The following is a 14,298-nucleotide window of genomic DNA, read 5'->3' as shown; positions in this document are numbered from 1 at the left end:
CGATTATGATCCGTTGAAAATATACCCATCACGGCTGTCTTGGGGGGGGATCATGACTTCCATCCACATGAACATTCCCATCACATTTGTCCTCGCTGCTCCATTTTCAACCTCAGCAATTTGGGTTTGGGACAAGACACTGTGCTGGCATCATCTCCTCTCTCCTTGTAGAATGCGTTACAGCATTCATATAGAGCATCTATTGCTGATTTACATTTTTCTTCCTTGTAATTGTTCTTCTGCAAACAGTCTGCGGAAGGAGATTGGTTATGGATTATTCCGCCACACTCCTGGTACTTGCTCACCTTGAATGGCACACTAGATGGGAAAAGATGTAAGCGGGGATGGGAAGTTGGAACGGGAAGATATTTACAGCTCTAGGATGACACGGCGGGTCGGTCTTCAAATCGTCTGGGAGACGGCCCTGGATCTGTCAGCAGCTATATGTACAGAAATATATGTGCATTTAAGAGCAGACCAGACCATGGTAGATTTCGTTTATCAATTGGATTGGCAGTCCGCATGCATAGGACCAGATCAGAACGAGGTCAAATCGTCAAAGATGGGGATTTAATTCCAAATTTGATCGAGGAGTCAGTGTACCTTGGCAATTTATGTACCTTTAAGTATTCTCAATTGCTGCATTGCATCATCCGGCCAGATTTGGCCTAACATTAGCACGCACATAGCAATAGAACTCCACATCTATGACACACCACACTCTTACGAGCCTCTTCAAAGAAGCATATTCAACTTTTCCTAGAAACCATGTATAGGACTATTGATTAGGATTATTGGGTATATACAGATTTCCAGCTTCAGGAATTGAGACAGCGCGGTGCCCAAAAGTTCGAAAGAGGTTCGGATGAGCAAACTGTCGTTAAAACGGGCCGGATTCCATCAGGATACTGACATCAAAGAGCCCTGTCCAGGAAGCCTTCACGGTGAGAATATCCGGTTATGCCGGCACTTGGCCACAGACTCGCCGGCTCCACAACTCTGGTCAGATATATAGTGCCCGACTTCCCAGAAGGGTGCCACTTGTTGACGAACTTCACAACCATAAAGGTCAAAATTGCAAGAATGGCTCCAGCAGTGAAAATGGGAATCAAGAGACTGCCCCCCAGGACGACCTCGGCAATGAATCGACTGTCAACTATCCCAGATTGCGGCCTTAGCTTTTTCGTCTGCTTCTCTTTCACGTTCCTTTTCTTCCTTTTCTTTTTTCTTCCGTCGGATCTCTTGCTCTCTGATTGCTCGATCATATTGCTTTTGTTCTTCGGTCCTTTTGGTTGTCTTCATGCCTAACCCAGCAGCAATCATTCGGCCTGCAGCAACAGTGGTTTTCTCTGGTCTGCGTCGCTCTCGATCAGAATCTGATATAGACGTTGAGGGAGTGGGAGGACTGTAAGGCTTTGGGCGGCCGCCTCCGAGAACTTGAGCAGGAGACCAGTCGATATATTGATCACCGTCGTTGGGAGAAATCGGGGTTGGAGGGGGAGGGTTTAGGACAGGATCCAATGACTCGACAGGTTTCAGAGCGGTGTCAGCTGCCTCAGTAGGTGTTTGAGTGCCCGAAGCACTGTCGACAGGCGACAAGAGATCATCATCTTCCCAGGACTCAATCACATCCTCTTTCTTGGTAGACGTCTTTGATTTTGCCCGCGGCCCAGCGGGCGGATCTATGCGCGTGCTTGTCAGATTCGACTCCATATCGTCTGAGATGGGTCGAATGGAGAGGGTTGAGAGCTAGGCAAAGTTGTCGAGCGACTAGAAATGGTGTCCGAGGAATGGGAGAAGAGAAGGACGAGGCTCAATGCTGCAACAAGGAGTCTGAGAGTAATAGACGCTCAGTACGTTAGTGATAGGGAGCGATGTCACCAGCGACGACAAAGTTGGGTTCAACATCTGACCGATGTCATACCACGGTTGGAGCACGGAATTTGCTACATTTGGACAGAGTTGCCAATGATACATGAAGCTAAGTACTGCCCGAAGCCATCAAATTGTAGATGCGGGGTTTGGAAAGCGGCGGCAATTTATCATGCCGTATTCGGTTAGCATTTTTATTTGGTTAAAGTAGCCACAACCCCTTTACGCGGCCAGCCTTGTGTCTCCCTTCTCTCCTCAGTGAACCTTGACCGCGTGCTTCCCTTGCTCCTTCAACAACTGAGATGCAAAATTTTCCACTACCAAGTTTGTATTTTGTGGTTCTTCGCAGACTGTAACGCCTCCAAGACCGCTTGCCAGCACTATAGGTGTCAAGAAGCCTTGTCACCACAAGCCTTGTAGCGTCGCTCTCTGTGAAATTCGTCGCTACCAGAAAACGCACTTTGCTCCTCGCCTCATGAGCTTTTGTATGAAAGTGTTCGGTATTCATATCTTTCTAGAACAGGACATATTTTCAAAGAGGGCAACAACAAGTGTCATTGAAATGCACTCACGACATCGCTACCCTTATGCCATATGCGTGCTTTTGGAACTGAATCTCAGCTGTGTCGCCGAGAAGCATTCGCAGCTTCACCAATTCAATTCCTTTGACATATCTGGACGCAGATAAAAGCGTTCGTAAGACAACAATCCCAGTTCCCGGCCTTTGGGCTGAAGAAGATCATCCTGGACTGAGGTTCCCCAATATTCATTTCAAAAAATTAATTGGTGAGAAGACGATGTTTCTAACCACTCTTTCCTTTTCATTTTCGATGGTAGGGCCTACACAAGGAGGAAATGATGATCGAACCTCGTTCTGTTTTATCTTCGACAGCCAATCCGTAAATATTGATGATCACGCACGACATGATCAATGGCTTGCCAAAGTCAAATCTGTGATGCAACTTGTCCGAAGGAAGTGAGCGTCCCGAATTTGATTAGAGATTGTTGGGCTACTCAATTACGAGCCAGAAGGTTGTCTCCAACATATAGTTACCATTGGTCCGGACAAAGATGCATTCTCGTCCAGATATATTGGTCCCCGCCAATGATTTCCACCTACAAGGTCTCACTCGAGAGCCCGAAATAAGATAAGAAAATTTAACCCGAGAAGGCGTCTTCCACGGGAAAAGTCGAGCAATGGTGCTCTTTGTCGTAGGAGACTTCGTGATACGGTTAAAACCAATGAAAACAGAGGGATATCATATTGATCTAACGCTCAATAGTTCGATCCAAACCCTTATTCCATCACCTCAACAATTTCCCTGCACATATTCAAAAACCGACTCCGGTACTCGGGCGACTGGGTAGTAATGCTCATTGGTCCTTGGCGATCAATGAGATTCCACGTGTTGATAAGGCACGTCATTGCTTTGGCGTGGGCCTTATGCTTGGCCCAGAAGAAATCGAGAATGACGGCCCTGAACAACCACTTGTTGTCTTGCGAGGGGACACCGTTGCGCCAGTCCGCCGTTGTGGGATCTTTGAACGGATTTTTGTCAATGGATGCGGTCTTAGGTGTCCGTACAATCATCAGGCTGTAGTCGACAGCATTGTGCTTCGCAAGGAGCTCAGTGTCTTGTTCGAGATTGCGGAAGAATTCGTCAGCCTGAGCGCGGCTCAGGACCAATTTGTCGTCGAATTTGTCGGCAAGTTTAGATTTGGTGGCTTGTGAAGCTAGTTTGCCCCCTGCAACGTCGCGTTCGGGGTAGAAATATGACATTGGTTTCAAGTCGAAGGTCTGCCAGTCCGAGTCCTCTTGTTGGCCGTGCAGGAGATTCTCCATGACCAGGTGATAGGTGGGTGCTAAGCCGAAGAGGCCTCCGAGACTCTTGTATTGCCAGATCAAGAAGTCGGTGATGCGCACCAGGAAGGAATTTGGGTGAGATTCCATATGTGAGACATAGGGATCGAGCAAGTCATCGCGGAAGAATGTGTGCTCGAATTGACGGGGGATGGACTTGATCAAGTACTTGTTATCTTTGGTAATGAAGAAGGTCTCGAATTAAACAGATTAGTAGTCTTGTGTGCAGATAAATTTGAGGTAACCTCACCGAGCCGGAATATCCCATATTTCCTCTCGTAGACAAGGCATCACCCTCCTGAAAGCTAGACTTATATTCATCATCTGAGACTTTCCATATCGGTGTACGCAGTTTCTGGAACAGGTCCGGTCGGTACTTGGCAAGGAGGAGTCCGTATATCGCAAAGAAAATCCGAACTGGCCGCCAGAGTCGAAATCGCTTGTCAGCTTTGTCATCCCTGAGGATTGCGAAGACGATGGAGCGCGCTATTTTTCTATCGCGACGGTTCATGATTTGATAGTATTGTAGCAAGCAAAGATTGGGTCTTGCGCAAGAGGATATCAGTAAGTCATTCGAGAAAAGTGAGACAAGCTGGTGACAGAAGAGGAAACCTGGCACGCGAGGTACAGTAACAACAGGCGGACCTTGACGTCACGGGAAATCTGTGGGGTCGTGACGAGGCTTGAGGCCCCCTGCCACCCCATCGACCATCGACCATGTTCCCTCTATCATGCCCCTTTTCATGCAGACTGTAGGGAAACATCAGTCTGTAGGAGCAGGGCCAGCGAGCATCTTCCTTGAGAAAGTCTGTTACAGGCAAGTTTCCTCAAGTATACGCCGTAATACTGATTGGCCGGAAGACCTCGGCACTTTGACTAACCCCACACTTCGGCTCATGCGAATATGGGGCCTCGCAGTTGACCATGCATTTGACAAAGGGAGAGATGGGGTAACCATAAAAAACTGTGAGTCAACCCATGGGAATCCGTCTGGACAAGAGCATCTGCATTCACATTTACATTTCTTAGAGGAGCCTTTTCCCCCGAATTTTAGATTTCTGTGGGCACAATGCCTAGAATATACACCAGCACGAACCCCCGGCCATTCATCGACGTCCCCAAGTTGGACTTGCTATCTTTGCTGTTCGGTAAAATACCATAAGCGGAAAGGGTGGACGCATACTGACAATTAATCGAGACTCCGAGCATGGTGTCGCCCAAGATGACACGGTGTTGCATCTAGAAGCAGCCAATCCATCAAATAAAATCACAAAGAAAGATCTTCGAGACTTAGTTCAACGAATTGCTCATGGCTTGCACTACCACTACCACATCGGCACGAATGGCCCAAACAAAGATGTGGTGACAGTCATCAGTCATGGTCAACCAATGGTTCCCGCTGCCTTCTACGGTATCATTGCTGCCGGTGGAGTTTATTCAGCCGCCAGTCCTTCTTCAACCGTCGCAGAACTAGCTCGGCAAATCACGATTGGCACCAGTCGGTTGATTATATGTAGTTCAGAGTACCAAGATCTGGTGACTCAAGCCGCACGTCAATGTGGTGTACCACTAGAAAGAATTTTGGTCTTAGCGTCCAGTCCCTCATGGAGTTTGACGAGCCTCGACGGCAAGGTAAATGCTATATCTAGTCAGAAGCTTAGTTGGCAGCGAATCACCGACCCAACGGCTTTGACCAAGAGTCTCATTGTAATTTTGTGGTCGTCTGGCACCACGGGTCTTCCTAAAGGTACGTGGGCTTGTCAAAAGGAAAGCCACTCCACTTATAAAATGCAGGCGTTATGCTCTCACATGAGAACCTGGTCCAAGAATGTTTTGTGATATCGGCGTCTGGCCGGGAGTGGGCTGCAAAGCAGATTGAAGCCGGCAAAGAACTCAAGCCTTACCGGACCTTGGCACATTTGCCCATCAGTCATATTGCAGGCCTGTTTGGATATATCGTTCTGCCATTTTACTCTGGTGGTCTCGTGGTATGGATGCCGAAATATGAGTGGTCGAAGCTGTTGAAATATGTGAAAGAGTTTGAAATTACGACCTTTTACACCGTTCCTTCGATTTACCTTCGAATATCCAAGTCTCCAGACGTTCGAGACCATTTCAAGTCGGTGGAAGCTGCGTCTACTGGTGCTGCTCCTATGGATCGAGACCTCCAGACGGCGGCAAACTCCAAACTTGGCAGTGGAGAGACGTACATCGGTCAGACCTGGGGATTGAGTGAGACGACAGGAGCAGTCACAATGATGCCGAAAGGGCAGACTGATGTCACTGGAAGTATCAGCCCCATATTGCCAAACGTAGAGATCAGGTTAGGACACGATCCTCCAGCATGTTGACCCAGATTACTCACGGGAACAGAATGGTCGACGATGATTACATTGATGTTGAACCGGGACAGGAAGGCGAAATGTTAGTGCGAGGCCCTCTTGTCACCCAAGGATACTTCAATAATCCTCAAGCGACAAAAGAAGCATTCCACGATGGATGGTTTTGCACTGGTGATATTGGAGTCATACGGGATGGCAAATTCTACATCGTGGATCGGAAGAAGGTATGTCTTCCCCATTATTCGGCCGTCACGAATCTGATGTGGCTTTTAGGAACTCCTCAAATATAAAGGCCTCCAAATTGCTCCAGCTGAGATCGAGAACCTGCTGTTCACGCACCCCAAGGTCCAAGAGGCGGCGGTGGTTGGTGTCAACATGCCCAATGATCCCAGCACCGATCTTCCAAGAGCATATGTCGTTGCCGATCCATCTCAAGTGAGTGAGGATGAAATCCAAGAGTTCGTTAAGCAGCGTCTAGCGCCGCACAAGCAATTACGAGGAGGAGTCGTGTTCGTGGATGAGTTGCCGAAGAATGCAATTGGAAAATATTTGAGAAGAGAGCTTAGAGATCGGGCAAAGAGGGAGCTGGGGTTGAGCAAGGCTGCGAAGCTTTGAAGCCAATACTCAAGAAATTTGCTTCGTAACATTCTAATATTGCCACTCTCTGCACTTATACTCCACCGTACCAACGTGGACGCTAATATCACGTGACAAGTTCCTCTCACGTGACAGAATGCGATTTTCTGTTCACCAACGCCCGTAACTTCCATTCTCCCTACTTGTTGTCGCATCATTCCTCTTCGTTGAATTCGGCCTCCGGAGGGTGTGGACCGAAATAAACGGTGAGATTTTGCTTTGTCGTCAGTACTGACGACAATCCTTGTTCAGCGAGGTTGAAGTCTCCGAGCCGATCCTGGCACATACGCCTCGAAAACTCTCTCATCCTTTGAAGGACTCTGAGCCCCATTTCGTCTTTACTGCGAAAAAATATCTTGATCGCGCACTTGAAGAAGCAGATCCTGTCGGATTGGACAGAAATTGAGTCTATCAGTTCACCGACCTACCATTCAGCGACCACGCCTCGATAAAATAACCTATGGAGCTGCGGTCAAAGTTTCAACATTGGAGCACTCTCCTTGCGTCTCCCAAGATTGCTCGAAATTCGGCTGGGAGAATCTCGACTTCAGAAACCTCTGCAACCGTGGGGCGGTTCTCATCCACTCGTCTGGAATGACAGGTCTACCGAAAAGTGTCGAATTAACGCATTGCAACGTGGTCCCCAATACTTCAGCTCAAACAGAGTCCGTCTATCCGATCCCAGGGTCACTGTCCAACGAATTCTTCGCGTCGTCCCTATGTATCATGTTCTGGGTTTGTATTGCTACACATTCACAGCCCAGAAGCGGGGCATGCAAACATGCGGGATGGAGCAGTACAATTTGCCGGATAAGTGGGAGTATATATTCAGATGTACAAGATTACGGAGTTACTGCGTGTTCTGCCGATTGGGTCGCGATGGCTAAGCACCCTTCGGTTCGAGATCGGGACTTTGATACTAGCAGTGTACGAAGAGTGTTGTCTGGAACGGCGCTATTAGGTGTGGAAGCCACGCAGCAATTCGAGGAGTTGTGGAACGGCAGGATAAAAAGTCCAACTGGGATGGGGGATGTCAGAAGTATGCTACCCACTTCCCATCCGATATCAAATCTATTTTTACTAACTTTGTAGCCAGGGGCCCCGCGCGAGAGCTCGGGTCCATCTTCGATTTCCATCGGCGAGCTAGTCCCCGACGGCGGAGAAAAGCTTATCAAGGAAGACAGCGAGAGGGAAACCCGACTTTTGAATGAGGTGAGTTCTAGATCTAGCACCGAATGTCCTGAAGGCTTTTTGGCGCAATCCCGCAAGCGATGGCTGAGATGATCACGTCCGGGGGCTGGTTGAAGATAGGCGGTACCACGTACGGAGACAATAAAGGGCAATGGTATATCGTGGATCGAGAGAAGGCGGGCGCCTTGTTCTATTCGACTGATATTGAAGTATAAGGCCTGAGCTGAACTTGCATTTAGGAGCTAATCAAGATCCGCAATGCTCAAGTGACGCCCGCAGGGCTCGAGGGTTTTCTTCTCGAACACCCGCAGATTGTTGACGCAGCAATGATTGGAATTAAAGCGTACGTTTCCCTGTCCCTCCGCCTCTAGCTTGGGTCGTGAAGTTACTAACTGATTGGGTTCCGTTGTACAGTGTGACAAGAGCGATCCGTGGACACACGTCGAACTCGCGCCGGGTTTACGGATGACCAAAGCCAAATTTGCAGAAATTGCCGACATGCGCGTCCCTAAGATCAAACGACTCACGGGCGGAGTCATCTTTGTGGTCTCGATTCCGAAAAATCCTGTATGTTTCGATAACCGGAGTACAAGAGGATGGCTAACGAATTTTGAATGGTCAGGCAAGATTCTGAGAAGAAAGTTGCAGGATTTGGCTGCGAGGGAACTACTTCGAAGCTGTAGACGGTCTGTGGTCGTGGAAAGGAGCAAGGGCCGGCTGAGCGGACATTTACATTCGATCAGGTTGTATGTTAGTGCTTTGGTAGCAAATGACGACGGCCTAGAGGCAAAATCGATTGTTCCAGAAAATTATAGAACCCTGCACGACTGATCATTCAGCAACGGTGGAAAAATCATCTGCAATCAGGATAATCGGAGACTGGAACACATTCACAAATGCGGACTGCTCCCCTGTGCCAATCCCAAAAATCTTGCCACTTGACCCAAATGATCGAATCCCCAGTAAAATTCTTCTTGACCCTGTGCGTTCACCGCTTTGATCCACGGGAGTCCAGGTGATCCTGTCGCAATAGCTTCTTCTGTGTTCTGTCTCAATCGGCTCTTGATCTCGTCGGAAGAACTCTGTCGGGGTTTGATTAGTGTCATTGAAAGGAGATTATCAGACTCTCGGACAAGTTATGGCTAAGAAGAAAAAGGGAGGGGGGAAGGGGGTGGGCTCATGCCTGTTCGACAATTCTGGAAGAGATTTCTTTTCCCAATATATCTGTGATAATCGGCTCATAAATCTCGGGGAGCTGGACGCCTTTTTTCTCAACCCAGAAAGCGTGAAAGAGAGCGCCGATAACATCAGGGTAGCGCTCGGGACATTCATGCGAGCAGGCTACGAGAACTCTTTGGACCTACGGCTCTTTGCATTAGCCGACAAGGAGAAACATTGCCGTTTGGATGAGGTACCTTCACGGTCGTCGCCATGGCGGGATAATTCATAGGCCATCCTTGGGTCCAGGGGATGTTAAATTCACGAGCGGAGCGGGTGATGTCAGTCACCATCCAGTTGATTTTGTCTAGACATCGATGTCAGTAATGTTGTGTCTCTTGATCGTAGGGTCGGTGAAATACTTGGAGAACTCCAAGGTGGTTGCAAGCCGATGGCTTTGATGTATGCCACGAGGAGGACAGGAATGTACGTAACGTCGCAGGACTTGAAGGTGGATGAATTCTTGAAGTCTCATCGTCAGCGACTGTCTTCTCCATCGTCTCGGGACTTGTCGGCCTAAACCTTGATCGCATAGAAGGCGAGGTATGCGTATGGACTGTGCAGGTCATAGTAGAGCGACAGTTTAGGTCTGGTCATGACTTCGGCGATCCCATAATTTTACATAACAATGGCATCAGGTAGTATGTGCGTTGTTTTGACTTTAGGACCCTGATTAAATAACGTGGGAACCTATTAGCCTTTGGTCCTTGACATAGACAAAAGATACTTGATAGCGGTATGAGTTTCCCGCGCCGATGGAATGCCAAGGCTAGCTTCCCCGATTTCATCATTTCTTTATGTGGCTCCGCGTCGTTCCGTCGTCGAAGGAAAAAATTCGACTTCCACTAGGTTGCCAGCGAATCCAGTGAACTCTAGAATCAGTGGAACTTGATGAATGAGGGTCCTTTCCGCAAAGAGATTTGCTGTCGAGGCTGTTGTCTCCGGCGATAACTGTCCACAGGAATTCACTATTTGCGCTCTCGAAAGAAATTGTCACTAGGAAAGATGACTGCTGACGTTGATGAGACTTTTTCGAGTCATGTCAGCTTCGTCACAGATGCTACCAGCTTAAGTGATGGCTCTCTGCGAAATGCACTCAAAGGCATTGATCCAGCCGGCGGTCTCATCCGTCATCCGCCAAAACCGCACGAACTGGACACTGAGCTTACAAAGGATTCGCAGCTTTTCCTAACCATCCACATGGGAGCTGCCGTTGTGGATGAGGACAACTGGTGCCTTCTCGTAGACGGATTGGTGGAAAGAGCGTTCACAGTGTCTTTGACCCAGCTGAAAAGCATGCCCCAGGCCACCATAACTTCTTTCCATGAATGTTATGGAAGCCCTATTGCACCTCCGGTTCACGCTCTGTGGAGAATTGGGAATGTCAGGTGGACCGGAGTCCGTCTGGCAGATTTACTCAGGGTGGCCAAACCAAAGGCCGAAGTCACCCACGTCTGGTCACGAGGATTGGAATCGGGATCGTTTGCTGGCGTGTCGGCCGATCATTATGAGAAAGATCTCATCATAGAGAAAGCATTTAGTCCCGAAGTGTTGATTGCATATGAAATGAATGGTGAGCCGTTGAGCAAGAATCGAGGGGGACCGGTGAGGCTGGTCGTTCCTGGCTGGTTCGGGACAAACTCGACGAAGTGGATATGTCGGCTCACATTACAGGATCACCGGGCAGTTGGTCCTTTCACCACTAAATTCTATAATGAGATTGATCCAACAGATCCCATTGGACAGACAACAAGGCCTGTCTGGATGGTCGAGCCAAATTCTATGATCGTCAGACCAAGGCCGAATGAAGTCTTGCCAGGACCAGTGATTGAAATCTGGGGAAGAGCCTGGGGATGTGAGGAAATCACCCAAGTTGTTATCAGTGTCGACGGAGGTGACACTTGGCTTCCAGCCGAGGCTACCAGTGTATTACCACGACATGAATTTGAGTGGCAGCTGTTTCGATCGAAGGTGCTAATTCAGCAACCCGGCAAGTACAGGCTAGTGGCAAAAGCAACCGACGTGACTGGGGTCTCTCAGCCATTGATCGGGCGGAGAAATCATGTGCACACTGTAGAAATCGAGATTAGTTAGTTGAGAGATCTGAAGACTTAAATACCCATACCAGTGGAGAGTATACCCCTGTGCGTTAGAAAGGATCCTCAGCCTTGCAGCGGTGTCTCTGTCGGTACACTTTCCGTAATTACCGGGCAGAAGCTTTCCCCAGATTCTTCCCGTAAAGCTCCCGCTTTTCGCCTGTGAACCCCGGATTTTGGATTTGTCCGTTTTTGACACGAGTGAGACGCGACATGACCTGAAATGAGGGTGCCAAAATGTGTATAAACACTCTTTCATTTGTCCTGGAATGATATGATCCCATTCTTCGAATCCAAATAAGTCAATTGCCACGGAATTGGGGTCCTGGAATGTCAGAACAGTCTTGAGACTCAAAGCCGCAGCAATGGTCAGAAAGCTCAAGCTTGCAACAACTGCAGACAACACAAGGTGGAGTTTTGCTCATGCCAACGTTATCACTACAATGCTAAGCCAGCCTTACAGCTGCGATGTGGTCTGACAAAACTTGTCGCTCCGTCCTCGAACGTCTGGGCTCGATGCACGAAGTTGGGCCTGGATTGCCGAGTAGAGGATACCTTCAAGAGGACGAGAAAACGGAAGTAAGAGCAAGAGGAGGAGCAGTGATAACAACGAAAATAACTGACCCATTGTAAGAGATCTGGCGAGTTGGAACGGGAGATTAGCAATCTCAAGCGCCAATTACCCGTCCTTCGTCTGAGTGAGTGGCTGCTTCCTCCCATGAACCTATATCCTCTTTGCAAGACGACAACAACTCAGCCGAAATGCCGACGACCTCGCTCGATGATCTGTCTGAAATCCGGCGAAGAGATCTTGAATGCATTTTCTCATCATATAGATGCAATCAAATCCGACTTCCAGGGCAATTCCGGCACTGAAGCCATCATATACTACTCCTGGAGCAACAATTATGTCTTGGTTTCTCCCCAGTAGCTATCGTAGCTGTTTCCTAGACGCCGGGATTTTGTGCGGTTGAGTGGCCGTTGAAGGTGGCCGTTGGAGTAGACCATAGTGGCTGACGATTGTTATCGGATCAAGGTAAGTTTGGAAAGGGAAGCTTAATGACTGGTGTTCAGAAATCCTCCTCTTGAATACCTTTCTTCCTTTTTATTAGCGTCGAGTATTTTCGTACCTCTTCGCCCTCGACCTCCGCATCGGTCATTGAAGTCAGGTGAATATCGATGTGTTCAGCCCCGTTCGGAGAAGTCAAGAGACCAGAATTTGTCCTCCCAGGCTCCTATCCTGTCTATTGAAGGTTGCCCCAGGAAAAATGCATCTTCGACGATCCGAACGTGGCCATCAGAATGTTCCTATCCCTCACATTGACTCCAGGATAGTTCCCGTGGAGAGCAGGAATGATTCCTATGGTCGAGGAAGACCTCTGATACGGACATATTAGCTGGCGATTCGCGGGTCGCAAGTCAGGACGGCTACAGAACTAGCTGTGTAACAATGTTCCAATGGTCTATATTCTTCACTCTCCGGATCAATTGAGCTCTCAATCTCACCGTTCTATTCATTCCCTAACTCAACATACTAAACGAGATATTTTAACATGTCTTCAGAAAAGAGAAGTCAGAATATCGAGAGACTCTCTCCACTGATGAGAAACCAACAGTTCAAAATCCCCTTAATACCGAACAAGATCCTACCCTTGCTCCCCAAAAGGCTACTCAAAGAGAAGAAATTCGTAAAGAGATTGGATATGATTCTGACGCCAATGGTTTGGATACTCTACCTGTTCAATTATCTGGACGGGAACAATATTGTGCTGGTTTTCTCCCCACCAACTACCATCCTGCCTTCTCACTTATAGCGGCAGTCCGCTGAGACCTTGGTTTGGTGGGAGAAAACTCCGACGTCGCGGTCTCGATTTTGACCGTCAGGTAATATTCTTCGGTCATCGTTGCGAAACGAAATGCTAATTCATGATAGATATGTCTTTGTACTTGGGATCTGATACTGTTAAGAATGAGCTGAGATACTTCGAATAGCTTGGATTTTGATCACAGATTAGCTAGACAGGGGATTCTGGCTGCCGCTCTATGCCTTGTGCATGACCTTTTTCTCCAACGGCTTCGGACAGTCCTGGACAGCTCTGGTAACGAACGCACATCGGTTCGCCAACCATTAGGCGTAACATATCATCCAGGGTCCCCTCAATGTTCGGAATCAAGTCATCAATACGATACAGAAAACCCTGGTTTCACGTGACACAATCATGTGATTTGAGTACCAGCCTGTACCTCGGAGTAGAGAGACTGCGGGTGCAGCCCTTCTCAACATCTCAACGTCTTGACACCACCGAAGGCCTATCATCGAATGTATTCCTTATCAGGGACTTCTTGGGAAGGTAACAACACGCCGAGGCTGCCCAGATCTATCGCTTTTCTTCGCTTTCTTTTGCTCTGCAGTTTGCACAACCCCCTCGCCCGAAAAGAACCACTTTGATTCGCCGTTACGTAAACCCTTCTCGTGGCAAGTCCGGCAAGGTCAACCAGATGGATCAGCCAAGATCTACCGTTTGCCTTTGTCCGTGGTATCCGTGTCCTTCTTTTTGGAATTCCGTGGGCGGAGGTTTGTTTGGTCACAAAATCAAAGAATTGTCTTCCCACCCTAAAGCCTTGACCGCCGACGTGAAAAAACAACCATTATACGCACCATAGATATTTCGACAACTCAATCAACCAAATGCACGTCAATTTTTGTGGTCCCATATCCCTCCCTCTACTGCAGGAAGAAATTGCCCTTTCCTTTTGTTTCTCACTCAATGGCTAAGGCTGATCTTCGATCTTGTGACACCATTCCTGGATGTCGGCCTTGTGAAAAAGGTTAATAGAATTCACGATGCTGGATTGAGTTTAGTGCCTCTGGGTGCAAGGCGCCTATTGACCTGTGAGTTATCCCGCGCCCCATTCCGCGTTACATTTATCGTGTGGAGGTCTGGTCCACTTCGCCCCTGGAGCCTTTCTCCAACTACGGTACGACTCAAAACAAATAACAGAGCTCACTCTCGAAAAACCTTTGGTCTTCTCTCAAGGTAACCTTCGCTAGCGGAGCCGGTCTTCAGGTATCCAGCAATGA

The 14,298-nt window shown here is 48.3% G+C and overlaps 6 protein-coding genes across 6 annotated transcripts; 3 read left to right on the top strand and 3 right to left on the bottom strand.

Annotated features, from left to right (window-relative positions):
- Positions 1–1,152: 1,152 nt before the first annotated feature.
- Z518_11022 (uncharacterized protein) lies at positions 1,153–1,713 on the bottom strand (the record flags this gene model as incomplete). The annotated part of the gene is made up of 1 exon (XM_013411292.1): positions 1,153–1,713. The coding sequence occupies one exon, from the start codon at positions 1,711–1,713 to the stop codon at positions 1,153–1,155; it is 561 nt and encodes a 186-aa protein (XP_013266746.1).
- Positions 1,714–3,169: 1,456 nt separating this feature from the next.
- Z518_11021 (uncharacterized protein) lies at positions 3,170–4,244 on the bottom strand (the record flags this gene model as incomplete). The annotated part of the gene is made up of 2 exons (XM_013411291.1): positions 3,170–3,928; positions 3,984–4,244. 2 exons carry the CDS (start codon positions 4,242–4,244, stop codon positions 3,170–3,172), a joined length of 1,020 nt encoding a protein of 339 aa, XP_013266745.1.
- Positions 4,245–4,802: 558 nt separating this feature from the next.
- On the top strand, positions 4,803–6,690 carry Z518_11020 (uncharacterized protein; the record flags this gene model as incomplete). Its single annotated transcript, XM_013411290.1, has 5 exons — positions 4,803–4,881; positions 4,932–5,480; positions 5,528–6,056; positions 6,107–6,299; positions 6,349–6,690. The coding sequence occupies 5 exons, from the start codon at positions 4,803–4,805 to the stop codon at positions 6,688–6,690; spliced, it is 1,692 nt and encodes a 563-aa protein (XP_013266744.1).
- Positions 6,691–7,590: 900 nt separating this feature from the next.
- Positions 7,591–8,536, top strand: Z518_11019 (uncharacterized protein; the record flags this gene model as incomplete). Its single annotated transcript, XM_013411289.1, has 5 exons — positions 7,591–7,750; positions 7,808–7,923; positions 8,142–8,257; positions 8,328–8,469; positions 8,525–8,536. The coding sequence occupies 5 exons, from the start codon at positions 7,591–7,593 to the stop codon at positions 8,534–8,536; spliced, it is 546 nt and encodes a 181-aa protein (XP_013266743.1).
- A 543-nt stretch (positions 8,537–9,079) lies between these two features.
- Positions 9,080–9,717, bottom strand: Z518_11018 (uncharacterized protein; the record flags this gene model as incomplete). Its single annotated transcript, XM_013411288.1, has 4 exons — positions 9,080–9,262; positions 9,318–9,427; positions 9,483–9,582; positions 9,643–9,717. 4 exons carry the CDS (start codon positions 9,715–9,717, stop codon positions 9,080–9,082), a joined length of 468 nt encoding a protein of 155 aa, XP_013266742.1.
- A 408-nt stretch (positions 9,718–10,125) lies between these two features.
- Z518_11017 (uncharacterized protein) lies at positions 10,126–11,214 on the top strand (the record flags this gene model as incomplete). The annotated part of the gene is made up of 1 exon (XM_013411287.1): positions 10,126–11,214. The coding sequence occupies one exon, from the start codon at positions 10,126–10,128 to the stop codon at positions 11,212–11,214; it is 1,089 nt and encodes a 362-aa protein (XP_013266741.1).
- Positions 11,215–14,298: the final 3,084 nt, after the last annotated feature.

Source organism: Rhinocladiella mackenziei, assembly GCF_000835555.1.
Source record: "Rhinocladiella mackenziei CBS 650.93 unplaced genomic scaffold supercont1.11, whole genome shotgun sequence".
Taxonomy (NCBI): Eukaryota; Fungi; Ascomycota; class Eurotiomycetes; order Chaetothyriales; family Herpotrichiellaceae; genus Rhinocladiella; species Rhinocladiella mackenziei.
Note: the sequence above shows the minus strand (reverse complement) of the source record. Positions and strands in the feature narration are given on the sequence as shown.